The 24892-nt window shown below is 48.1% G+C and overlaps 1 protein-coding gene across 1 annotated transcript; it reads right to left on the reverse strand.

Moving 5' to 3' along the window:
- LOC115915328 (E3 ubiquitin-protein ligase BRE1A-like) lies at positions 1 to 16239 on the reverse strand. Its single transcript, XM_030968683.1, is given in 22 exon segments — positions 1 to 177; positions 1030 to 1131; positions 1453 to 1495; positions 1497 to 1591; positions 2457 to 2582; positions 5178 to 5292; positions 5855 to 5942; positions 5945 to 5991; positions 6029 to 6267; positions 6578 to 6699; positions 7056 to 7198; positions 7514 to 7539; positions 8016 to 8135; positions 8448 to 8522; positions 9360 to 9506; positions 13850 to 13879; positions 13881 to 13969; positions 15200 to 15380; positions 15535 to 15687; positions 15805 to 15977; positions 16081 to 16134; positions 16137 to 16239. Coding segments are annotated over 22 exon segments (2412 nt in total). The 5' UTR covers positions 16204 to 16239.
- Positions 16240 to 24892: the final 8653 nt, after the last annotated feature.

Raw genomic sequence — 24892 nt, forward strand, 5'->3', positions numbered from 1 at the left:
TCAGCCAATGTAGATCCTGTGGGAGTCGCTGGCCCCGAAGGCCACACTGCACTCGGGGCACTTGCGGTGCCGGGTGTTGTAGCGCGTCTGCACGCACTCCAAGCAGGAGACGTGGAAGCACTTGGTGAGCACCGCGTCCTTCTTGTGCATGCTGCAGCACGGGCACATCAGGCAGGCCTGCAACACACACACAGACAGACACACACACACAGACAGATACACACAGACAGACAGACAGACAGACAGACAGACAGATACACACACACAGACAGACACACACACAGACAGACACAGACAGACACACACACAGACAGACAGACAGACACACACACAGACAGACACACACACACAGACAGATACACACACAGACAGACACAGACAGACACACACAGACAGACAGACACACACAGACCACACAGACAGGGACAGACACAGAGACAGACAGACAGACACACACACAGACACACGCATACACAGACTGACACACAGACACAGACACATAGACACACAGACACACACACACACACATAGACACACAGACACATACACACACACACAGACACACACACACACAGACAGACACACACACACACAGACACACACACACAGACACACACACACACACACACACACAGACACACACACAGACACACAGACACACAGACAGACACACACATAGACACACACACACACACACACACACAGACACACAGACACACACACACACACACACACACAGACACACACAGACACACACACACACACACAGACACACACAGCACACACACACACACACAGACACACACACACGCACACACGGACAGACACACAGACACAGAGCTGTCAGGGGCCCTGCAGCCCAGCTGCTGTGCTCAGAGATGTCTCAACATGAAGGTCCTTCCACTCCTCAGAAGGACAATGTGGTTTCTCCAGTGCCAGAGTACAGACGAGAGATGTCAGATACTGCAAGTGTGCCTGCACACCTTCTGACTAAGGTAAAAAGGGAAGCTGAGGGACACAGACACTCACCTTGTAATCCTTGATTTCCTCCATCGGGATCTCATCACAGTTGGGAACCATGTCAGGCTTCTTTGTGGACTCCAGCCTCCTGTGCAACCTAGAAATATCTTCCTGCACAAAAACAGGAGACCAAGAGAAGGAGCAGTACGTTCTCTGTCAGCTTCTTCAGGGACCAAAGAGAACATGCACCTGGCTAAGTCATGCCACCCATAGTTTCACCCTCTATAATCCAAGAGACAACATGATCCTCTGATACTGCAAGCATTGTCAGTTATCAGGGGACAAAACCTGAAAGAGCCAAGACCTGATGAAGCCAAAATCAAAGTGAAACTGGACACCAAGAGCAGTTCAGCTGAAACTCTCTGCAAGCTCAGTGTACAAGAAGGACACCAAAGCAGACAGATCTTGAAGGATTGTGCACAGGATATATACCTCAGCCCTTTTGAAGTTGAACATCTCTTTCTCTCTAGTTACTGTTTTCCACAATCTCTTCCTGAAAATCATGTAGCTTCTTCTGAGCCAGCTCTAGCTGGGCCTTCAGATCATCTGCAAGCTGGGCTGCATCCATGGCCTGAGAAAGAAAACCAGGATATAAGGACCAAACATAGAAGAACAGCTCTAGTGGCTTCTAGTCCCTTGTTATTACCTTATTATCAACAAGTTTTAATCATTTAGCTTCAAGATCCCTTTGGGCAGAGCCAAACCTTGGCATGCTGCAAAGCACATCACTTAGAAAAACACTAATGACCATCCAAATCTCTTCTTAAGGTATTTTCAGCCTTCCAGCTTCCACATTTTCTCTGTTAAAGTGTTCAGAGGCAGTTCTACAGCTGAACTAGACAGAACTGCAAGACACCTATTTCTAACAATCTTCTCTCTTCACCAGCTCTCTTCTGACTTTATAACCAAATGCCCTAATACCACAAATTGTCATATTAAGCACAGGTGACCCTGCTGAACTCTCCCCAGCTCCTCTTCACAGTGATATTCTTGCTTTCCTTTTTGCCTGTTTTAATGTAATTTCTGCATTTCTACTAAACTTTAACAAAGGCAGCACAAGACTTAAGTCTTACTTTACTGGTAATACGCCTACTTTACTATCTTAGGAATTTGTTAAAAGTTCACACTCCCCGCCTATATCTCCTTTTGCTTACCCCATCTTTGCTATAAAAGCTTTGACCCCAGTTCATCTGGCTGCTGTCTCTTTCTTTACCATAGGTTACACAGAAAAATCTATAACCTGCTTCTCCTTATCAAAGCAAAACATCAGTCTCCAGTGCTTTAACCATAATTCTCTCCAGGACTCCTCAGCCTTCTGATACACTCATCCCAAACCAGAAAATACCAGGTTCTGGAATGCCAGTGAGAGCTCAGAGCCTTCCATGCCTCCCCAAGCTCCCCCTCACAGCCCGAGAGGAAAGGAAGGCATCGCTCACCTTGCGTTTGTTCATCTCCAGGGCCTGTGTTCGCAGCCCCAGCTCCTTCTCTCCTGTTCCAATGCTGCTCTGCAGTAAGTGTTCCTTCTCCTCCAGCTTATGTACCACCTGCAGCTGGGCATCCACCTTGGAAAGGGACACAGAGGGAACAGAAGGAATGAATGAATGCATGCTCTGTGCGTCTTCAGAGCTGTCATTCCAGCTGCAGCTAAAACTACCCCTGCTTCCCCATCCCCAGGGAGCACACCTTCAGCTTGTCTTTTCTCCCTGAACAGCTGTGCCTGTATCCAGAGCTGTACCCAGATCTCTCTGGTCAACACTTTAAAAGTTAGCAGTCAAATATTTGCAACAAAGATGTCTTATTTTTGGACAGTGGCTTAAAGACTTGCTGTAAGGCAGTGAACAGTTCCACAGTGGTAGCAAGGATGACAGGATACAGAGTCACAGAATGATCTGGATTGGAAGGGACCTTAAAAATCCTCCAGTCCCAGCCTCCCTGGGATAACTTCTACATTATCCCAACAACCAGAAAAATGTATTCCCTACAAGTCTGCACCACAGCAGAGATATTCTGAATTTGAAGGTGCAGAGAAAAGATGGTCACCTGTCACTTGTCTGGCTGAATCAGGTTTGACACAGTCATTGCCAGAGCTGGGCAGAAACCAACACCCAATTCCCAGCAGTCAGATACAATTGAACAGCTGTCAGATACACCAGGCCAAAAGTTCTACATGTGGACAGCTTGACAGCTTCCAACTAACAGGCTGCCAAGCTCCTTAAACTCACTTTGGCCAGTTCAGCATTGACAAGGTAGAGCAGTTCTGTTCTACAATAACAAAAATCCAAATTCTAAGAAAGTACATGTCAATTCATTGACTTGCCTCTATCCTGCTGAGGTGGTCCTGCTCTCTCATTGGATTGAGCCTTTTTTAGCAGAAGGTATGTACCCCTTCCATGCAAAATATTCACTAGATGAACTGAGGAGGTAATAACTCTTAAAAAGAAATTGTCATCTCTTCCCCTAATGGTTGATGAAGCCAATTCTCCTCTGTGTGCTTCACCAAGGCCACATGTTTAACTGTTTATTTAATATTTAATTGTTATTAAACATTTCCCACCATGGCCTGCCTGTGATATCCCAGCGCTGAGGGTGGAGGGGGTTATTTTGCTGGTGGCTCTTTTGCTTGCTCAGTTTTCTTCCTTTTTGGTAAACAAGCACCAAACTCCCTTCTCTGGCCCATAGAGATAAAATTCCTTCTCTCTTCCTGGACATAATCTGAATGCAGCTCTTCCAGTTGCCCCAGCCAAAAGAGGAATTTTTCATCAGGAATTTCTCACCTGCTTAGCCATGTGAAGTTTCTTCTGTAAATATTCAATCTGTTCCTCCACTCAGATCTTGGGAGGGCATCCTCATCAGCCATCTTCTTACTGATGTTCTTCTTACTGATGTTCTTACTGATTGTTCAGAGCCTGTTTTCTCCAAAAAATCTCTGAAACACTCAGGACTGCCTTCAAAGCATGGCAAAAAAGCCCCAGGTTGTTTTGACAGAGTATTACAGGCAGATGTACCATTAAGATGGGCTGTAGGCCCAAGATCTTGACTGCCCCACCTTTGAAAATTTCACAGCATCTTTTATCAGAGTAGGAAGATCAGTCTCCTGCAATTGCACATGTATGGATATAGACTCAGAAACCATCTGCTCCTTTAAGGTCATGGACCTTTTTCCATACTGTTTCCAACAGTAAAAGGAGAAGGTAAAATAAAACATACAGAGATGCAAACTTGGCAGACAAACGGTAAGGGAGGCAGTGAGGAGAATGAAACCTGGTCAGTCACACTAACTGTTGAGAGCACATGGGAGTGTGAAAATGTTTACTCCATCAAGGTTATCTGAGTGTGGGAGAAGGAGAAACCCCAAAATAAAATATACAGAGACACAAACCTGACAAAACAAACACAGAGACAAAGAGAGGAAGCAAACCTCTCCAGTCACAACAGCTTCCAAGAAACTACAGGAACCACCTCCGGGAAGATCAGCTGGGACTTTGTAACTGATGACACTGTAAAGCAGAAATGGCTCCTGAACTGGGACAGCTGTGGCAATCAAGAGCTGCTCAAATCAAGAAGCAATGTGCAGGGGAATGGAGACCAAGGATGAACAAATTGGGGTTAGACAGAGAAGGGTATAAAAGGAGCCAGTCCCATGGGAAACATGGGCAATCAGTACGCAGTTGTCTGGCTCAGCCTTGCCCACAATCATCACAGCCTGTCCTGTCCTAGCTTCTTGTATCTTTTCATTACACAGCCTGTCCTGTCCTAGCTTGTATCTTTTCCTAAGTATTGCCATGTAATCTAACTCTTTACCCCATGTGTGTGTGCTGCACAGAGGAAGTGCTGCCTATAGGTGAGACCTGCTTGTGAACAAGGCAAGAGGGGCTTGGAACCACAGGGGTCCCAAAGAGAGGGACATGCTGGAACCGAAGGGATCTGCAAATGGGTCTGTGCTTCTGAACCTAGAGACTGGTGTGTGTGTGTGTGTGCCTGCACTAGCAACTAGTCCCTGTTTATCTCCAGACCATTCCAATCTCTGAGTGACAAAGCTGAGAAGACAAACAATCCTCAGTTCTGAGGAGAGAAACAACACAGTTCTGCTGCAGAGTATCTGAAAAGAAGTTTAAGTAACACATTAAAAAGAAAAAGGGAAGAGAAATTAGAAATACCTCAGCTTTTGCCTTCTCAGCTGCCATCAGCTGCACTTTGTTTCTCTGCTCTTTGGGGGCAGAGCAGTATATATCTAGCAAGAGTTTCATCTCCTTCTGACTCTCCTGAGCCTTCCTGGAGAAAGGGAGACAGACCACAGTGAGAACACAGCAGCAAACCACACTGTTACACAGCCAGCACCACAGCCTGGCAATATTCTCTCATCTCCCATATGGATATGGAGTCATCCTTAGGTCATCTTATCCTGGTAACATAAAACAGCAGCTGAATACAGGCTGGAAAAGAAACATGTTCAGGCACATGGGCTGAAATGCAAGAAGTGGGCTGGAGATGAAAGAGGTACCCTAACAATAAGCTACAAACAATCCACCTCTGCTTTGTGAACCATATAGGAGTGGGAACACTGCTGTGTCCTCTATTAATAACCTGCTGCTGTCAACTTCTATGCTATTGTTATGACAGCAGCAAATCAACATTACTTGACCCACACCATGAAGTCTCGCCTTTGGTAATTCATGCTTCAGGCTACTGCACTGACCACATCACAATCAGATACAGAGGGTGTCAAGAAACTTTCTTGGTTCCAAACTCCAGTGATGCTGATCCTGTAAAAGCAAGAACACGTTAACACCCCAGGCTTGGGCACTGCTCCCACAGGAAAGGGAGAAACAGCAACTCTTTCTTGAGCTCAGTCTTCAGCTGCTTGATCACTTCAGCCTCCTTCTTTCTTCCATCTTCATGCTTCCCTTTCTCCTTCTCTTTGGACTCTCTCTCTCCTTCTCTGACTCCTTCTGCTTCTGCTTTTCCCACTCTTGTTCCTTTTCCTTCTCTTTCTCTTTTTTCTCATTCTCTCTCTTTCTCCTTCTCCCTTTCCTTCTCTTGTTCCCTCTCCCTTTCCTGTCTCTCCTGCTCCCGTTCCTCTTCATCTTGCCTGGCCTTCATCTCATTAACAGCTTCAGAAGCAGCCCTGGGAACCGTCACTTGGGCAGAAGGATCATCAGGCTCCTGCTTGATCTCTGCAGGTTCCTCCTTTGTGTCTTCAGTGCTGGACTGGGACTGGAGGAGAGCACTGCCACTGCGAGAGCTGATCTGGTGTGGAACAGCAAGAGAGATGACCAAGAAAACAAATGTTTTAAGTTCTTAGCCAGGAGTCTTCTTTATCCCCTTCTCCCTTGTCTTCCCAGATCCATGTTTCCACACTCCCTTTTCACAGAGCACTACACAGCTACAAGGGAAGAGCATTCATTTGGTCAAAGGAAGCAGCAGACCGCAGAGCTCCACAGAAAATTTCACTGCATCCTGCACAGCGTATCAGAAAGGTTGGTATTTCTGGCAAGAGTGACAGCATTCCCCCTTCTCCTAAGCCTTTCCCCTCTTTTCTGGCATTTCCTGCTATTACCTTGCTCAGGTCAGCCTGGGCCTCTCTCAGTTTGCGCTTGTATCTCAGCACCTCTCCCTTCAGCTGGTGGTTGTGATTCTGGAGGCTGCTGATGAGGTGACGCATCTCCCGATTAATGGGGCCTGCAAAAACAGAAACACCTCTGCAACAAACCACACTTCTGCCAACCTTCTTGAGGACTTTCATGGAGATGGAGAACAAGCTAAGTGACAATGACAAAAACAAAATAAGACTGTTATCATTCTGCCACATAACAGAGCAACACTTTTGTCTGAAAAGAAATCATGCCAGTTTTACACCCAACCATGGCCTCCCAATAAAACAGGTGAAGATCTTTGGTTTTTGAGATGAAGAGACCTGCCAGAACAAGTATGTAACAGTAACAAAGAATCAACCCAGATGTTCTAGTGCACTGTAGCCCTTAAAGGGCAGTGTGGGAGAGGTGATGGTCATTTTTAGGCACAGCACAACATCATACCTTCTTGCTCATTGATGGCCTTGGACTTGCCATAAACAATAATCACCTCATCAAAAAGATGGGACACATAGAAAAGTGAGAGAATAGAGAAGTGCACGTGCAAGTAGGCATTATGGTAGCCTTCTACCAGTAAGACATAATGACTGAAAGGAAATGTAAAAAAAAGAAGTACAGAATGTGAATCCTCCTTATAAAGATAGTTAGCAAATGATTGTGACTAGCAGCAGAGAAACAGACACATATATACATGCATTCAGCTTGAAAGTAATTAGGAGGGGAAAAAACGTTGTAAACTAAAGACCACTTATCTCTAAGCAAACTTATGTGGATTAACAGAATTCAGAGGTGCCTCAAGACAGCTCCCAGCATCAGATTTAGGTTATCAAGACAGACATTTCCTATAACTGGCACTGACCACTAAGATGAAATTTGGATTATTCTCCCCACCATATACTCACCTGTCACAGAGCCACAGCTTCTTGTGCTACCACCTTTAAAACATCACAAACTCACAGGCTGCTTCCTGTTTCCTATCCTGCACAGTGGGAAAGACAGAAATTCTTTGACTCTTTCAAGAGCCTCTCTCCCCACACAAGTTCCCTGATTGTTTCTGTTCTCTGGTTTCCACTTGCACAGGGTGTGGGGAAGGTGGAGGAGGGATCACTAGAGGTGAAAACAGTTTTAAGCAGACATGGTTAAAATGGACTGAAAGATCAGAACGGGACACAGGCAGGAAACCATTACAATTTCCAGTGGTGGCCACGCGGTGTCACCAACGCACTGAGCTGCAAGTGGAGCCACAGACCCGCTCAATTGTACCTGGAGCAAAGTGTAACACAGCTAAACAGCAGGCTCTAAACAGACACTGCAATGAGGTTTTCTGCAGACACAGCACTGCAAAGCTGAGGGCAGCCCATCCCACAGAACACCTTCATCCTCACACAGCTATGGATGTCTCACCTTGAGCTTTTCATTCTGTCTTGTTACTTCCTCGAGATCCTGACATAGTTCCTCCAATTCATTAAGGCGATTCCCAGCAAGCTCTTTACTCTCTTCCCCCTCTGCATTCATCTCCTCAAACTGTTGGGATAAACTCCTTGCAAATCCTACTGTTAATGTGTCTCCCGAGAGTGCTAATGAACTATCTGTTCATGCAGTAACAGTAGTTACAGACTGAGCAGTCAGGTAACTTGACCAAGTGAGACAGTCTCTAATTCCATCAGGTGTTTCTGAAGTAGAAAACTTCAGACAAAATGGCTCGTCCAGAGTCACCCAGCTATGTGGCTCAGGATCTAAAAATTATCTAAAATAAGTATCTAAATTCTGTTCAAATTGTGGCCCTTGTTCTCCTTGACTGTATTCTTCCCCTTGCCCACAGCCAAGCCTCCTGGCCTTACCTTGAATTGTGATTGTTCCCCCATAGAGGCTGCTCCTAGGTCCATACACCTTGTAGCCTTTGGAATTTACCTGCAAAAAATGCAGGAGATTTCTTCAAGACCCAGTGAAATACTGACAAGAGTGATGCAGCAGAAATACTGACAAGAAGGAAAACTGCAGGTTCTCAGCTCTCCCAGCAAAGTCCCAGAAAGAATGTCACACACCCATCTGTCTTGGTTTTGAAAGACAGGAGTCTGCTAAGGAAGGCAGGAGCCTCCCCTGCAATGGAAAATGGAAACCTCCTCCCTACAAATTGCTATACATTTTAAATTAAGGGGCTCTCAGGCAAAAAATATGGGAGCAGGAATAACAGTTCTTTACCAGGGAAGAAAATAAAAAGATAAAATGAACAATTAAGTAAACTAAAACAACACTGACAGAGTCAGAACACAACCTGACACATCAGGGTGCTGGTAGCGGTCCAATTGGAATTGTGGCTGCAGTCCTCCTGGAGTGTCAAGTGTGGTTCTGCTGGAGCAGGGATCCTGTGGAAAAGAGTGTAGTCTTCCTCTGAAGATCCAGTGGAAGAGGCAGCTGTTCCTCTGGGAAAATCCAGTGGAGAAGCTGTGCTGGTGTTCCAGAATCTCCAGATTATATCTCAGGTAGGAATGCCTGGCTCTTCCCTCTGGGTGGAGCATCTCACACTGGGATGCAGTAGTTCTTATCAGCCATGCAGTGACATTCCATAGCCTATTATCAGCAGATGTCTCCCCGGGGAAAGGAGTGGTTGTGGAAGAGATAAGGAAAACTACCCGCTTAACAGAAGACAACTGCCATACAGATGGCAAATAGAATACAATTTTCTTGGCAATCCAGGACACCATACAACACCCCTCCCACTTCCCAGGTCTCCTGGCCAGCGCTTACTCGTTCCAGGACGTCGGCCAGGTGGCGGTTGAGCCTCTGCTCTCTCTTGCGGATCTTGTCAATGTCCCACTGAAGGTCATCAATCATGGTCTCCAGGACAGACACCCGGGATTCTGCTGTCTCCACCCTCTCTTGCAGCTTGGAGAACTGCAATCAAAGGAGGGCTTCAGCCAGCACATTGCACAGAGCCAACTTTTCCTGATGCTGCTCAGAAGTAATTTTTCTCTTATTCATCATGTGCTTTTCATCTTTTGCTGTGGTGACAGACTTTTCCATGAACTGTCCTGAATTTAACACTGGCCAAAGCCCAAGACAGCAACAAAAATAAGACAAAACTGAAAATAGGGAAAGAGCAGGAAGCTGGTAATATCTGGCAGAATACAGAGGCAGCCACCTCAGCTGATTCAAAGGCATTTTTAGATTTTAATCTTTTCAATCCCTGTGTCCATCTACTCAACAGAAAGTGCTCTGAGGTCTAATGCTGAGCAAGACCAGCATAAACACAATTTTTAAATGAACTGAAATCTCTCAAACAAATGCTGCTACTAATGTGAATCCTTTAACAACTGGGAACATCTTGTAACTGATATCATGACACTGTCAAAAAACACAGACAAACCAAGGAACTGAGAATGACAGGGATGTCACCTCGACTGTTCCAGGTGTCTATTGTCGCCGGTTGGCCACAAGGTTTTCGGGGTGAAGGAAGAGACGAGACGGGCTCCATGATCAGAAGGCTTGATTTATTAAGTTATGATATAAACATCTATTATAACTATACTAAAAAGAAAAAGAACAGGGGAGTTTCCAGAAGCTGCTAGCTACCTAAGAATAGAAAGTAAAGAATGATAACAAACCTTGCTCTCTCGGACTGTGTCCGAGAGAGCTCAGTTCCGGATTGGCCATTACCTCCAAACACTCAATCTGGGCCAATCCAGAACTGACCTGCTGCATTCCACAGAAGCAGATAACCTATTGTTTATGTCTGGTTGCTGAACTTCTCAGCTTCAGCAGGAAAATCCTAAGAGAGGATTTTTCATAAAAGAAATGTCTGTGACATCTGACTCTTTTTTATTTAATTAAATTAAAAAGAAAAGCATTTGTAATTTTCTCTGCTGAGCCATGCAGAGGAAAAAACAAACACCTGACAGGTTATCTGTTGCCAATCAAACTCAAATCATGTGCTTCTGTGGGATGAACAGGGAATTTCTTCACCTGTAAAACATAAAATTCTATGATACTACTAAAACAATCTTACTATATAAGAAAATGCAAAAACAATGCAAAACAAAGTCCAAGTCCCAACAGCTGAGTTTCAGGAAAAAGTCCATGGACTGAAGATGTTCTTCTTTGCCATATCTGAAAGTCTCTTTTGGTCCTGAAACAGACTTGCTGCAGAGAATCCATCAATAGTTATCAAACAGTTCCAAACAATTTTTTAAAAAGTTTCTAAAATGTCTTTGACACAGCCCCTTATTGAACAACATGGGCTGAAGCTAGGTTTTGGCCCTTCAATGCTTTTTGAGCTGCTGCTGCAGGTATTTCAACCCTTTTTTATTAAATTTTTTTTTTTTTTTTTAAAACACAGCAAGCAGCAGAGGGGCCTGAGAGAGACCCTGGGGGGCCAGGCCCCTCAGGCAAGCTCTGCATTAACACAGGCCAGCACCCAGCTGCTAGTACAGTGGCAGTGACCAGACGCCTCTGCTCCCCAACACCACCGACACATGCCAGCAGTGAGGGAATAGAAGCACCCCCGAGAGATTCCATCTCGCGTTTGGGAACATTTGTTCCCCAAAGCAAACGAGCCATGATGGCTTTCCGTTGTCCCTCCTGCTTCTGCCATGCAGATGCAGAGGGTGTTGTTCTCATTTTCCCCCTTGCATCACCCCCATCCTCTTTGGACTGGGGACCGGAGGCAGAACTTTCGAGATCCACCCCCAGCTCGCCACTGGAGCGAGTGAGGGGCGGCGAAGGGATCCGCGCCCCCCAAGGGGAAAAAAATGACCAAATACCCCCTTTGGGCTGCAGACCAAAGGCAGACCCCTTGGGACCCACCGTCCCCTCGCCACTGGGGCGCACAAGGGGCGGCAGAGATGACAATTTCCAAGGAGGGACCCCAAACCCCCCAAAAACTCTGATTTTGAAGGCAGGGATCTTGGCTACACCAGCATTCAGCTGACGAGCAACACCTGCTCCACGGAAAGGGAGGCTGAAGCCCTCTTCCCTTGTCCCAGCTCCTCCCACAGGGACAGCCCTGGGACAGCCCGAAAAACTCGGGGTGGGAGCCACGCTGGGTGCAGGGGACGGGGCCTCCGAAGGTGCCAGAACCTCTGGGGCGGGCAGCTCTGACGGCGGTCCCGCGGGCTCATCGCCGCACTCAGCATCATCTTGGACTGGAACCGACTCGGCGGCAGACGGTTGGGCTGCTGGGGGGTCAGGTTCAGCCGCAGAAGGTGGTGGGGCCGGCCCGGGAGGGGCCGGGGGGGGCGGCGGGTCGCTCTTCTCAGGTGCAACCTCCGACCTCGGCACTGCGGGCAAAAGCGTGACCGCTGGAAATTGTGGGGCCGGCGGGAGCCCGTCTTCCACCGGGACGGAAGCAGCCGCGGTCTGCAAAAACGGCGAAGCCGGCCTGGGAGACAGAGGAGGAGGCGGCGGGGGCGATGAGAGCTCGTGCCCCGCCGGGACGGAAGCAGCCGCCACGTCTCCGTCGTCACCAAGCAACGCCGGGGCCACGGGGGGCAGAGCCATGGCCGGTGCCGCGGCGGCGCTGCCGCCGCCGGGGGCCGCGCGGGGGGCACCTGCCCCCTGGCGCCCGGCTGGGGCGGAGTCCACGGGACCGGCTTGAGTGGGGCCGGCAGCGCTGGCTGCCCCCGCGGCGCCGGCTGGGGCGGGGTGTACGGGACCGGCTGGAGCGGGTACGGCAGCGCTGGCTGCCCCCTCTGAGAGCGGCGGGGGGAGGGAGAAGGTGGCCCCATCTGCGCATGCGCCGAAGATGGAGGAAAACAACCTGCAGCTCCGGGCGAAACTTCGCCCCCCCCGCTGGGACGGGGGGCCTGGGAAGCAGCCGTTTGTCCCCCTCCGAAGGGTCGTCCCCCGTGAGTCGGGGGGAACGGCGCCTGCCCCCTCGCTTCCGCGATCCAGGGAAAGGCAGCTGCTTTTCGTTTCAAAACCGGGAACAAAGCCATGAAGACGGGATAAACGCGAGGAACACGGGAAGTCCGACCCCAAACAGCTTCGCAGACAAATTGCATGCATTCCCATACATACGAATCCAATGCATATAGAACATTAGTAAAAAATCCAAAGAACTTTGCCCATCGAAAAAAGTCATATAAATCTTTTGTCAACAGGAGAATTCCATCCTCCTTACCCCATTTTTGCCAGAGGGAAATTTGTCTCTCCTCTGACGGAGAGATATGGACCTCTGTTTCAGTGGGAAAATTCGTCCACTTTTCCAGCCACCACCATCGCAGGGCAGCATCTTCAGGAAGGGAAAACCCAATAGTACCTTCTGAGAGAATCCAGCACTCTCTGGCCAGCTCCTGTTCGAGGCTGTAAGGCTCTCTGGGCATCTTCCTGGAGGCTTCAAAAGGTCCTTTTTGTGGTCAGCCTTGCTGTGAACTCTGTCCAAATCTGGATCTTCGGTTCTTCAGCTCCTGGCTAAATCCACTTCTGTGGTCACCTGTGAGATGACCATCAATGCCACATATTCGGGGTTTACCCAAATGCAGCAATGCTCCTCTGGAGTATCACCAAGTGATAAATGTCCTCAAAAACACGAGGGGTCACCAATTGTCGCCGGTTGGCCACAAGGTTTTCGGGGTGAAGGAAGAGACGAGACGGGCTCCATGATCAGAAGGCTTGATTTATTAAGTTATGATATAAACATCTATTATAACTATACTAAAAAGAAAAAGAACAGGAGAGTTTCCAGAAGCTGCTAGCTACCTAAGAATAGAAAGTAAAGAATGATAACAAACCTTGCTCTCTCGGACTGTGTCCGAGAGAGCTCAGTTCCGGATTGGCCATTACCTCCAAACACTCAATCTGGGCCAATCCAGAACTGACCTGCTGCATTCCACAGAAGCAGATAACCTATCGTTTATGTCTGGTTGCTGAACTTCTCAGCTTCAGCAGGAAAATCCTAAGAGAGGATTTTTCATAAAAGAAATGTCTGTGACAGTCTATCCAGCCACCTCAGCATCACAAGCCCCCAGTTTCTCTGCTCTCCCCTTTTCTTTAAAAGTTAAATCCTTTTAGTTCACTGACTTGCTTATATCCTTTCCTTTAGTCATGTAACAAGCAAATCAATCTGATTTATACAGAAAATTTATGTACAGCTCTTCACAACAACAACCCTTTTTCATAACTTTCAAACCATGCTCCTCCTGTGCTTCTCCAAGGAAATGAGCTGCTTTCCAATCTATGGGAACCATAAATTATGCAAAACAGATCCCCAAAGTAGATTTCTTTCTCTCTCCTTTTTATACCTCCTGAGACATGACTCTGTGCTTCTCCTGAAAGAACATCAGCCAGTTCCTGCAGCCGTCCATTGTCGTGTGACAGGTAGGTATTCAGCTCCACTACTGTTTCTTCCATCAGTGAAATATCTGAAAGGTGCACAAAGAAAAGGAAATTAACAGAAATCAATGAACACTGATTTTAATTCCTGAACAGCAGAAAGAGAAATAAGAAAACAGAAAAAGATTTCTGGGTCTGACTTCAATTTAATTTACCTCTGCCACGGGTGCTTCCTGAGGGTCTTATCTCCATCCAGAGAGAGCTTTGACCTGCACTCCATGAGCAAAAGGCTCTGCAGTTTAACAGTGTTGCCCATTTCTGACCTGGGGACCATCCCCTTACACCAGAGACCACTTCAGCTATGTCTGTGCCAGCAACCCAGAGCATGCCCTTGGAACCCAGGGACACACAAATGCTGCCCAAATTCATGCATAAACCTGCTGCAACAGGTGGCCCAGGGTGACACACCAGGCCAACACACCATGACACCATGTGACAACCACAGCACCAGGATAACAGGTGAAACTAGGGCACCTGAGGACAGGCTCACATGGCACCAGCGTCAAAGCTACTACAGTTTATGACTGCCAGTCAAGGACAGCAAGACTTTCCTACACCAATACCAGACTTGGTCAGAGCACACAGAAGCATGAGTTGATATTTCACCCAAGGTTAATCTTTCAAAAGATTAAAATTCTAACCTTAAGCTAATGATGTTTTTTCAACAGTCATCTGAGTCTAAAGTAAATCTGCTACATTAATTTTTAGAAGATGGTCATTTGGCTTTCTCTGCAGAACTCTGCTATGTTCAAAACTGACAGCTACACTAAGCACACCACATCATGAGATGGGTACAATTTTGCTCAGGACTCAGTGGAAACTGAGCAGCTTGTTATTGCCACACTTTCTACTAAACCACAAAGGAGAAGGTGTCCACCATCAGTTCACAATGCTGATTTCACTTTACTCGTAAGCACGAAACCTTTTATGTGGTGGCTGAGGACAGGTGACTGAGGATGTTCAACTGTGCTCTCTGAATTCTCAGGCACATGAACACAGTATGGGCAGAAACAAGCTCCTTCTTAGCCCAATGTGCTGGGAACAGCCCTCAGCATTCAAATACAGAGGTAGATACAATGCACTTCTGGCACATGGTCCTTTAGAAGAGGTTTTGATAATAAGAGTTTGGAAAGGCAAACAAATTCATTTTAGAAAATAAATGCACCTGAGAAGGATTAGACCTTAATGTCTATAATGCAGGATCAGGTCTAAGGTGAGGACAGATAAGCATTCTTGAATGCCTGCCACCTTTGTCATACCTCCACTATTCAGCTTGTGAGACAGCACATCCACCTTCTCCTGCAGCTTGTCATACATTGTGACAATCTGGGCAAGAGCACAGCAGGAGGACTCCATATGCCCCTGCAGCTGAGATTCTATCTCCTCACTGGTACTGCTGGCTAAGTGGCCAGGAAGGAGAATGCCAGCTCCAGTCCTCCCCTGGGAAAATAAAGAGGTGAAAAAAAGTGTGTTCTAGAAGATAGCATATCACTGCTCTTTACAATCACAAAAAAAAAGTCTTCAGCCTTTAGAAATGGACATCAGCGTTGTCCACAGCTGAAATCCACCTTTCCCACTGTCCCCAGGCAGGTGCCTCACCTCGTTCCCTCTCATCTTTGCACTCCTGATTACTGTCAGAGTCTGGTTCAGGTCCTGGCACCACCAGTGCTTTTCTTTCAGACAAAAGGTCTCCAAGACCTTGGTCCAGGTCAAAGCGTTTAAGGATGATGCGGATATTTTCATCGAACTGAATGATGGGACAGGCAAGGCAAGACAAGATAAAGAATGTATGTGAACAAAAGAAGTGCAGTGGTACAGGGGAGACAAGAAAACTGTATATGAAATAACAAAAGCTGCTCTCAACCTGATTCCAGTAGCGGTTGATGATCAGCAGAGAGGCATCGTCGGTGGCCTGCCGACGCTCCAGCTTCTCAATGTGCTCCCGCAGCTCATCTTCGATGGCCTGGCGCTGGTCGAGCATCTCTGCCAGTTTCCGGTTCTTGGTCTGCAGCGTCCGGATGTCCAGCTCCTCCTGGGCACAGGCACACAGGCCAGGTCACAGAAACGCTCATCCTGACCCCAGAGACATTTCTGCCTCCAGATGAAAAAAAACCAAAAGGTGGAGTAGGGGTATGCAAGGAAGAAACACCACCAAGTTTAATGGTCTCCACAGTGGTGCCCAAATTTTCAACCCTGCCTTCTTCTCCGGAGGTGCAGAAGGGCCAGGCTCTCCAGCCGTCCATTTATTGCCAATTCCAGACATGGTGGCTGAAGTGTACAGATTCCCACCTTCTCCAAGTTCTTCCTAAACATTAAAGAACACTATCAAAAAAACCCACCAAATACACATCCATGCAGTCAGTTTGATTTGGGGTTTTTAACATGCTGAGGCATCACGGTAACAAAATGCCCAAAACAGAGAAGATCATGGAATCAAAAATTTTGAAAAATATTTGTTGGGAGGAATAGATTAAAAGTGGAAGACAGTAAGGAGGACTGTAAATCATTGAAGTGATCTTGCAGCTGGGAGTAACTCTTGACAAGGCAATGATCCTCTGGCACAGACTTACTTTAAGGGTGCTCATATGTCTAATACCACACCTCTGCCCAGCTCTTGCTTTGGTGATCCCACAAGGAGCAAGGTAACAGAAACAAATCTACTCCTTGTGGTCTAACTGGGAGTTTGTGCCAGCCTGTGCTGACTCACACATTCTGGTCCAACATTAAGCTATAAAAGACACCAGCAAGATCTGCACTGCAAGCAGAAAATTCATGGGAAAAATGTCCACTGCTCTGTAACATTAAAATGGAAGCACTGTACCTTATCACCCTTTTTGCAAAAAAAATCTTCATCTTCCAGATGAGATCCTCCATCTCTGCTTTTCTGCTAAAAAAAGAACCAGGTTAGACTTTGGCAAAAAACTGAGACAGTGTGTATGTACACCAGCTCACTGCACAACAACCAAACTGTTCCTATTGAATCTACACACAAAGCCAGACAAAGCTGAGGGCAGCAACACCCTGGAAATAAATAAGCCCTGTATGTAGAGAGCTCACAAATCCTATGGAACTGAAAAGCAACTTGGACCCAAGGCTTGTAAAGACCCATTCCAAGAGTTTTGCTGTGTACCAGGAGAGATGCAAACATGTTTGAAGAGAACCTATTCCTAACCCAAAGCAGTCTGAAAAGGTCTGGACTTACAGAGAATCACAGAACAGCTGGGGCTGCGAGGGAGGACTGGACATCACCTGCCCTGTGCTCCTGCATGAAGCAGGCTCAGCCAAGGCAGGTTGCCAAGGATCCTCTCCAGGCAGCCTGAGCATCTCCAGGCACAGAAACTCAGCCACGGCTCTGGGCAGCCTCTCTAATGCTCGATCACCCTCAATATTAAAACAGGCTTTTCTTGTGTCTGAACAGTATTTCCTGTAGTTCTCTAAAATGTTATTAAGCAAAGCTACGAGAATCTCCTTACTTTGCAAAGTGAATGAGCAGCTGGAGATGAATAATGGAACCAATCAGATCATCACTAGACGTGAGCTGCATTCTTCTCCCACAGCCACTGAGGCTGTGCCAGACTGAATGAAACCAGAAGTGAATGAAGTGCAGACCATACCAGTAAAACCCGACCTGTTCCATTTAAGCCTATAATGGCATTTACAGTCAAACCAGGGGTTAGGAACTGAACCTTCCAGTTTTTATCTACCTTAATTGAGCAGTTCTACTGAAAGCAACAAGGCCATTACCTTTTGAAGATGAAGCTGGTACACACTGCTTTGCCAAACCACAGCATTTCACAAGCATCTCAGCTTGGCAGTGCCCTTTAGTGTATAGTATGGTTTATAGTATAGTATACAGCATATAGTATAGTATAAAGATTATTTCTTAGTTATTGAACTATATGGGTTCAATAGCATATATGGGGATCCTGTGATGTATCTTTTAACAGAAACATTAAATTACACCTCAAATTTAAAAAGACAACTGTCATGGAACCGTTTTCCTTCTCTTAGCAGCAGTACTGACTTTAGCTGGAATTCTAAACTCAGGTTGGCTTGGTAGTAGAATATTTACAGATTCCAAGTATGCTCATGGGTTTTACATGCATTTGGAAAGCTGGGAGGAGTGAGGTTTGTTAACTTGCAGGGAAAAACGTTCCCTCCTGAGAGCTCAATTACTTACTCGTTGGAGGTAGTGAATTTGCTTGAAGAGGTAGAAATAAGAGCAGTTAAGGGACATCGGGCAGGGTGTTCAGAAGAGACAACAGGTAATCGACTGCTCAGTGGAGATGTTCAGAGCAGTGCTTCTGCCAGAGGTCTCTGGGATCCCCCGTTTGCCCCCTGTGACTGAGCTGCTGCCTGAGGGGGAAGGGGGAAGTGATGGTGCTGGTGCTGTCCTTTCCATCAGAGGAGTTGGAGATAATTAAAGGTAGTGGGGCACAAGAAAGAGGGGAGAACTGATTAACAAAGGACAGTAAACAGTGGATTCCAGGAGCTTTGATCCTGCAGGTGTTGGGACAGCTCCGTGGGGTGAGTCACTGGGACTTTCAAGGATTGGCAGAGACGTTCTTCAAGATGTACTGCATTGGGTTTTTTTGTTTCAGCAAAACGCCCCTAACGAGGGGTGCCTGGCTAAAATTAATAGCCAGACTACAAAAGAAATTACAAGGCAGCGAAATGGGCTCTATGTCCTTTCCAGGGATAGGACATATTTTACTGAAATTCCCTGGGCAGGAGGGCTTATCCTCTAGTAGAGGTATGCCGGCTGGCAGAGTGGCCAGACGAGTTTCTAGCTGCTTCAGCAACTATTTGATCATTGTGAGAAACAAGGCTCACTCTTTAAAATTTTTAAAGGTTTTATAAGAAATAATAAGGGATAAAGCAAAAGCAACAGCACTGGGTGCATAGCCAGTTGCACACGGTTAACTATAACAACTCTTCTTATACACTTACTTTATCATTGCATTAGTCAAATGCATATTTATGACAATTACACACATTCAAACATTCCTTTGAGTGTTTTGAGTTTACATGTTCCAAGAATTCTTTCTCTTAGTTCAACCCCTGACCTCAACTTCTTAAGAGTACATGGCACAAAGCAGATGTAATTTTGAGAGCCTTTCTTTTCCTCAAGAGGCCCCCTGGTGTGTGGTTAGAGTTATTGATAACCAAAGGGTCCTTGCTCTTTCGGTGTTCCTTGCCTGGTTCTTTTCAGTTATCTTATCATACAGACATTGTAGCCATTTTTACAAGTACTTCCTATCAACATTAGCTTCACTACTTGTCAGTTAGTTACAAAAGTAAAGCTACAATTACTTCTGCAAAAGTTAATGTTATAATATGAAATAAACACTCAGGGCAGGAGACTTTTCTCCTTTTAATGCCTTTATTAAAAGTGATCAGCTCAAGATTGGGAAGCTCGACGGGTCTGCAGTCTCCGTCTTCTTTCCAGCGTGGCTCAGAGGAGGAGGATGTGCAGCTTTGTCCACGAGGGGCAAAGCCGGGGAGGGTCCGGTCCTCACAGGAACGTCTGGGCGGGACCCCGATGTTTTCCGCTTTTTCCCTGCTTCCCGGCTTCAGGTCCTGGTCTCAGTCAGCTTCTGCACTCAGGGCGAGGGGCACCAAGGTCTCCCAACATCTCTGCAGGTCCAGCACGCTGTTCCTCACATCCCAGAATCACTCTAATTTCTCAATCTTATATTTGGCTCGTTGTTTTGGGGTTTTTTTATAAGTTCAATACGTCCCATGGTACACTGGTTCTCAAAATCTGCATATTCTGATGTCCTTTTCTCTCCCTGACTGGGAGCGGTACCTTTGCCTTAGGGCAGGGTTTTACCGATACAAAGAGAACTATTAACTCTAACGACTTGTAATTAACATAACAAGTAACACGGCCGCAGCAGCTCCAGGTCTAAAAATTTTGTAACTTAGTTTTTCTACAGAAATAAAATTTACCCAAATTCTGTTCATAACATAATACACATTACATAGCCTCTATTTTAATATTTTGTCAGAGCCTCAGCTATAATATATATCACACCAAGATATACAATCTACACGGGTATTAGAGTATTAACCATAAAAGGCTGACAAATTCTACTGTATCAAAGGCAGTTAAATAGATATTACAAACTGTACTGTATCAAAATAGTTTACTAAAGTCAATAATAGCAAAAGCCAATAACTACACAACTTATTCCTAACAATCAGTTAAAAAATGGTTTCTGAATATGGGATTGTGAAGGCAGTGGACTTGGACGGGGGAAGCTTGTTTTACAGGGGGATCTTTCAAGGGATTATAGCTGCTTTGAGATTTCAGTGGGACCTCCATATTCCCTGGCACCCTGAGAATTCAGGTCAAGTAGAAAGGATGAATGGAGGAATAAACACCCTTTGAAGCTGGTAACAGAACCTAAGACGCCATGGGTATGGCTTTTGCCATTAGCTTTGGCAAGAATAAGAGCCAAAGCTGAGGAAATATGCGATTATGCCCCTTTTAATAGTTTGGGATTTTTAGCTTGTTCATTTTCAAGGTAGCAGGGAGGAGAAGATGTATATTTAAACCAGTATGTGTTCAGGATACCATGTTTTGTGAACTCTCTTTTGACAGGAAGCCCAATTAGCACAGATGCTGCCTTTGGACTTTGCTGTTCATAACATCCAAGCAGGACTGCAGAGAGAGCAGCCAGGAGAGCTGAACACGGATGGACCCATCCCACTTGAGTCAAGGTCTCGAAAGCCTTGGAGATTTGGACTTCTCAGCTGGAAGAAAAAGATGGGAGACCTCGGCTATCAGTAGCGATGGACAAGGACTTCTAGTGATTAATGGGTTAATATGAACTGTTATTATCTACTTTATTCTCTGTATTTACTTGCCACACCTGCTGCAGGGACAAGACGTGGAAAAGTCAGCAGGGGGTGTTTCAAATGCTCCATGTTGTGAAAAAGGGTTAATAATAACTAACGTTTGTAAAGACAAACCAAGAAATAAGAAGAGGAGGAACTGAGAGGAAAGATCTGTGCTAATGTCTTTACAAATAACTGAATGGGTGATAACGTCTTTGAAAAGGGTCTTAATGTCTCTACTGACTTTGGAGAGCAGGTTTGCTCAGACAGTTTGGCTCCTGAGACAGACAAGTGGGTCTGTACAAGCCTGAACTTCGGAACCTTGGGGTAGAACAGGAGGTTCAAGGGGGGATATGGGGTAGGCGGTTCGGAAGGCTGTACCTCAGTCAAAGCGGAAAGGCAGAGGGCAACATGCAGCCGGGAGCTCAGGATGAAAGGAGGCTGCACCCTCCGAAACCCTGAGAGAGAAAACCCCACCGCCATGTGCCCCGGTGGACTCCCTGTCTTTATTCAAATAAAGGTGAAGGATTCCTCTGTCTCCTTTTTGGACATAAAGCCTAACGTTTGCGGATTTCCTGACACCAGGGAAGCGTGGAGTTTCCCCCTCTGGAGACATCCCAAACCCACCTGGATGTGTTCCTCTGTCACCCGCTCCAGGTGACTCTGCCTTGGCAGGGGGATTGCACAGGGTGATCTCAACTCGACCGATTCTGTGATTCAGCTTCCCTCACACGGCAGCCGCTCCCACACCTCCTCGCTCTCCTACATCCTGCGGGGGTCCTGCCCTGTCCCCAGCACCCTCCCTCCAGCCCCCCATCGACCCCTCCGGCCTCCACACGGCCACCTCCCGCCCCTCCCTGGCCCCGGCCGTCCCCACAGACCCACCAGCGCCTCGTCCGGCCGCCCTTCCGCTCTCACCCGTCACGGGCGCGCCGCTTTGCCCTCGCCTCACGCCGGCGCCGGCCCTCGCACCGAGGATGGCGGCGCCGGCGAGCCGCCCCGCCCACACGCGGCCCCGGCAGCGCGGCCGCCTCCCTGCCCGCCGCTGGATGGAGCCGTGTCCCGGCCGGAGCGGGCGGGAAAGGCGTCGGAGGTGGTGAATGCGGGCAACACGGTCTGTGCTAGCCATGGTGTGGCAGCAGGGCCAGGGCAGTGATTGTCCCCCTGCATTCGGCACTGGAGAGGCCACGCCTCGAGTGCTGTGTCCAGTTCGGGGCCCCACAATTCAGGAAGGACACTGAGGGGCTGAGGTGTGTCCAAAAGAATGTCTTCAAGTCTCTTCATCATTTCCCCTTCTCCCATTTGACCTTTCTGCTTGGAAATGAGGAACTGTTTGCAACCCCAACCAAAATAGAGAAGCTATTTAGACTAAGACCTTTTTCCTGACTTCGGCTATGCAGAACACACACTTTCACTGAACAAAGAGCAAGAGTTTCTGATGGGATTTCTCACTTTAGACCTTTCTGAAAGTTACTGCGCTTGCCTTGCTGCTTTGGGGTTGTGCCGCAAAACAAAGGCAGAAGGATGACTGCAGCCTGTGAGAAATGCATGTATTTTATGATTGGCTTTTTGCAAATATTAAAATGAGTATTATATGTGTTGTGTTAGAAAGTAATGCTGTATTAATTCTCTTAAGTACTGTATAGTTTTAGGTTATAAAAAATTGTTAAAATAGAAACTATGCTATGTAAGATGTTTTGTTTAAAAGAAAAAGACTCACAATGAGATAACAGCCACCTAAATCTTTCAGAATAAAAGAATTTATTGCCCTCTTATCAGAAGAAACAGCTCCTCTCAGCCTCTCTGGCGCTGTAGGTTTAAAGGGAAGAAGTTAATGATGACCAGACAGAAATCCTGTATTTGAATACAATTTATGCATCATGTATGAAGTGTATGCATATGCAACAGGCAATTATTCTTAAGGGGTTATTCCTTTGTTAAAGTGTGTCCTTTTTTTGCCGGGCCGTGCTGTCTGGAAAAAAGGTACCCGGACGTCCGTAACTCTTTGTCTTTATTGTCTCATATTGTCCTAACCTAGCTTGTCTAAATTATTATTACTCCAATTGTATCACTATTTTAATAACCATTTTTTAAATTACTATTAAACTTTTAAAATTTTGAAAACAAGTGATTGGCGTTTTTCACACAGCCACAGAAAGAGGGGGTTCGCACCGAGCCCGGCCAGCCCCGGAGCCGCCCCGCCCGCGCTGTGCCCGCAGCCCCGGCTCTGCCGCGCTCGTCCCCGCCGAGTCCGGCCCGCGCCGGGGCCGCGCTGGGCGCGCGCGGGGCCGAGCGCAGCGCCCCCCTCAGGCCGCGCGCCGCCGGCGCAGCCGCGGCCGTTGCGCTGCGGGCGTTGTGGCCACAGTCGGCGATCGAGGCCATGGCGGAGCTGCCGCTGCCCGCCGGGCTCAGCGCCAGCACCTTCCCCGCCAAGCTCTGGCGCCTGGTGAACAGCCCTCGCGTCCGCTCCGTGCGCTGGGACCGCCGCGCCCAGGGGCTGCTCATCGACCGCTCCCTCTTCGAGCAGGAGCTGCTCAGCCCGGGCGACGCCCACGGGCGGGCGCTGGGGGGCCGGGACCAAGCCCGGACTCCTTCCAAGCCACGCACTTCGGCAGCTTCGTGCGGCAGCTCAACCTCTACGGCTTCCACAAGGTGCCGGGCTGGGTTGGCTCAGATGAGCTGGGCGATGCCGGGGGCTGGCTCCACTTCAGGAACACCAACTTTCGTCGCGACCGCCCCGACCTCCTGCTCCGCATCAAGCGCCTGACCAGGGCCAACAGGCAGCGGCTGGCGGCGGGGCTGGAGGTGCGCAGCCGCCAGCCCAGCCGCTTCCAGCAGCTCTACGCGGAGCGGGCGGTGCCCTCCTTCCCCGCCGGGCAGCCGCCCAGAGCCGGTGAGACGGGGCGGGAGCTGCGGGCGAGGAAGGTGGCGTGGGCTGTGGCCGTGGGCACTGCCCGGCGGGGCAGGAGCGGGCCCTGCCCGTGCTGGGGCTGCTCAGCGCAGCTGCCCCGGCTGGCACAGGGGCTGTCCTTGGGCAAGGCAGCTGTGCCGGCAGGGCCCGGGAGCTGTGCCGGCTCTGCCGGGCTGCCGGGGCTGCGGGACAGTCCCGCCGCGGCTGCGCTCACCGCAGCCTGGCCCGCTCGGCTGCAGCTGGCCCAGCCGTGCGCCGTGGCTGGCGCTGCTCCTTGCCCTGCCCTGGGATGCTTGGGGAGCTCTCCGTGAGTGTGTGTGAGCCGGGGGCTCGGTCCTGGTCACGGCCAGCTGGAGGGAGCCTCCTGTCCCTCTGGGGCACTGGGGAAAAGACCTGGCAGTTGGGTTTCTGGCAGTTGCCTCCTGCCAGGGCTGGGCAGCAGGACAGTTTTCCCAGACAGTTGAATGAATAGGGGAGAGCTCAGTAGACGAGGAACTGCTAGTTGAATAGCTCCAGAACATGTGGGGTTTTTTTTTCTTCTTTCTCGCTCTGCTTGGGAGGATGGGAGCTTTTGTTCTCCCTGACAGAAGTACAGTGGCTGCCAAGGGAAACACCCAAAGACCAATAATTACCCAGCCTTCCCTTTGCTTCCTTTCTTCTTCTCTCACTGCTACACAGCGCTCTCATACCGCGACCTCGCTGCTGCCTCATCTGAGGGTTTAGAGCTGCCTCCAGGCCCTTCCGGGCTAAGTGCAGGTGCTCAGGAGGCTGAGGTTTTCCTAACATCTCCCAAGAAAGTCTTTGCCACATCTGGACTTCTTGGGGTTTCATGGCAGCAGCCAGGCACAGGCAAATTTCAATTCAGCCATGAGCTCATCATTCCACTGGCTCCCATGGATCTTAAATGCCAACCTGAGCTCATCGTTCCTCTGGTTCCTGTGGACCATCACAACCCTTCCATGGCCTCTCCAGAGATGAGCAGCTGCACATCTTCAGAGCAGCAGTTGCCAGCCCTCAGCCCATCAGGTAGGGAAAGAGTTTCTACCCTTGCTTTCCAAGCAGGTCCTGGTTAATGACCCTTTAAAGTATTTTCCTGCAGTGCTCTCTCATGGGTAGTTCTCAAGTGAGAATCAGGTAGAAAGTGTCAAGTCAACTAGGAAGGGGGACATTGAAAACAGAAAGATTCTCTGCCTGCTTT

The sequence above is a fragment of the Camarhynchus parvulus genome, chromosome Z (assembly GCF_901933205.1).
Source record: "Camarhynchus parvulus chromosome Z, STF_HiC, whole genome shotgun sequence".
Taxonomy (NCBI): domain Eukaryota; kingdom Metazoa; phylum Chordata; class Aves; order Passeriformes; family Thraupidae; genus Camarhynchus; species Camarhynchus parvulus.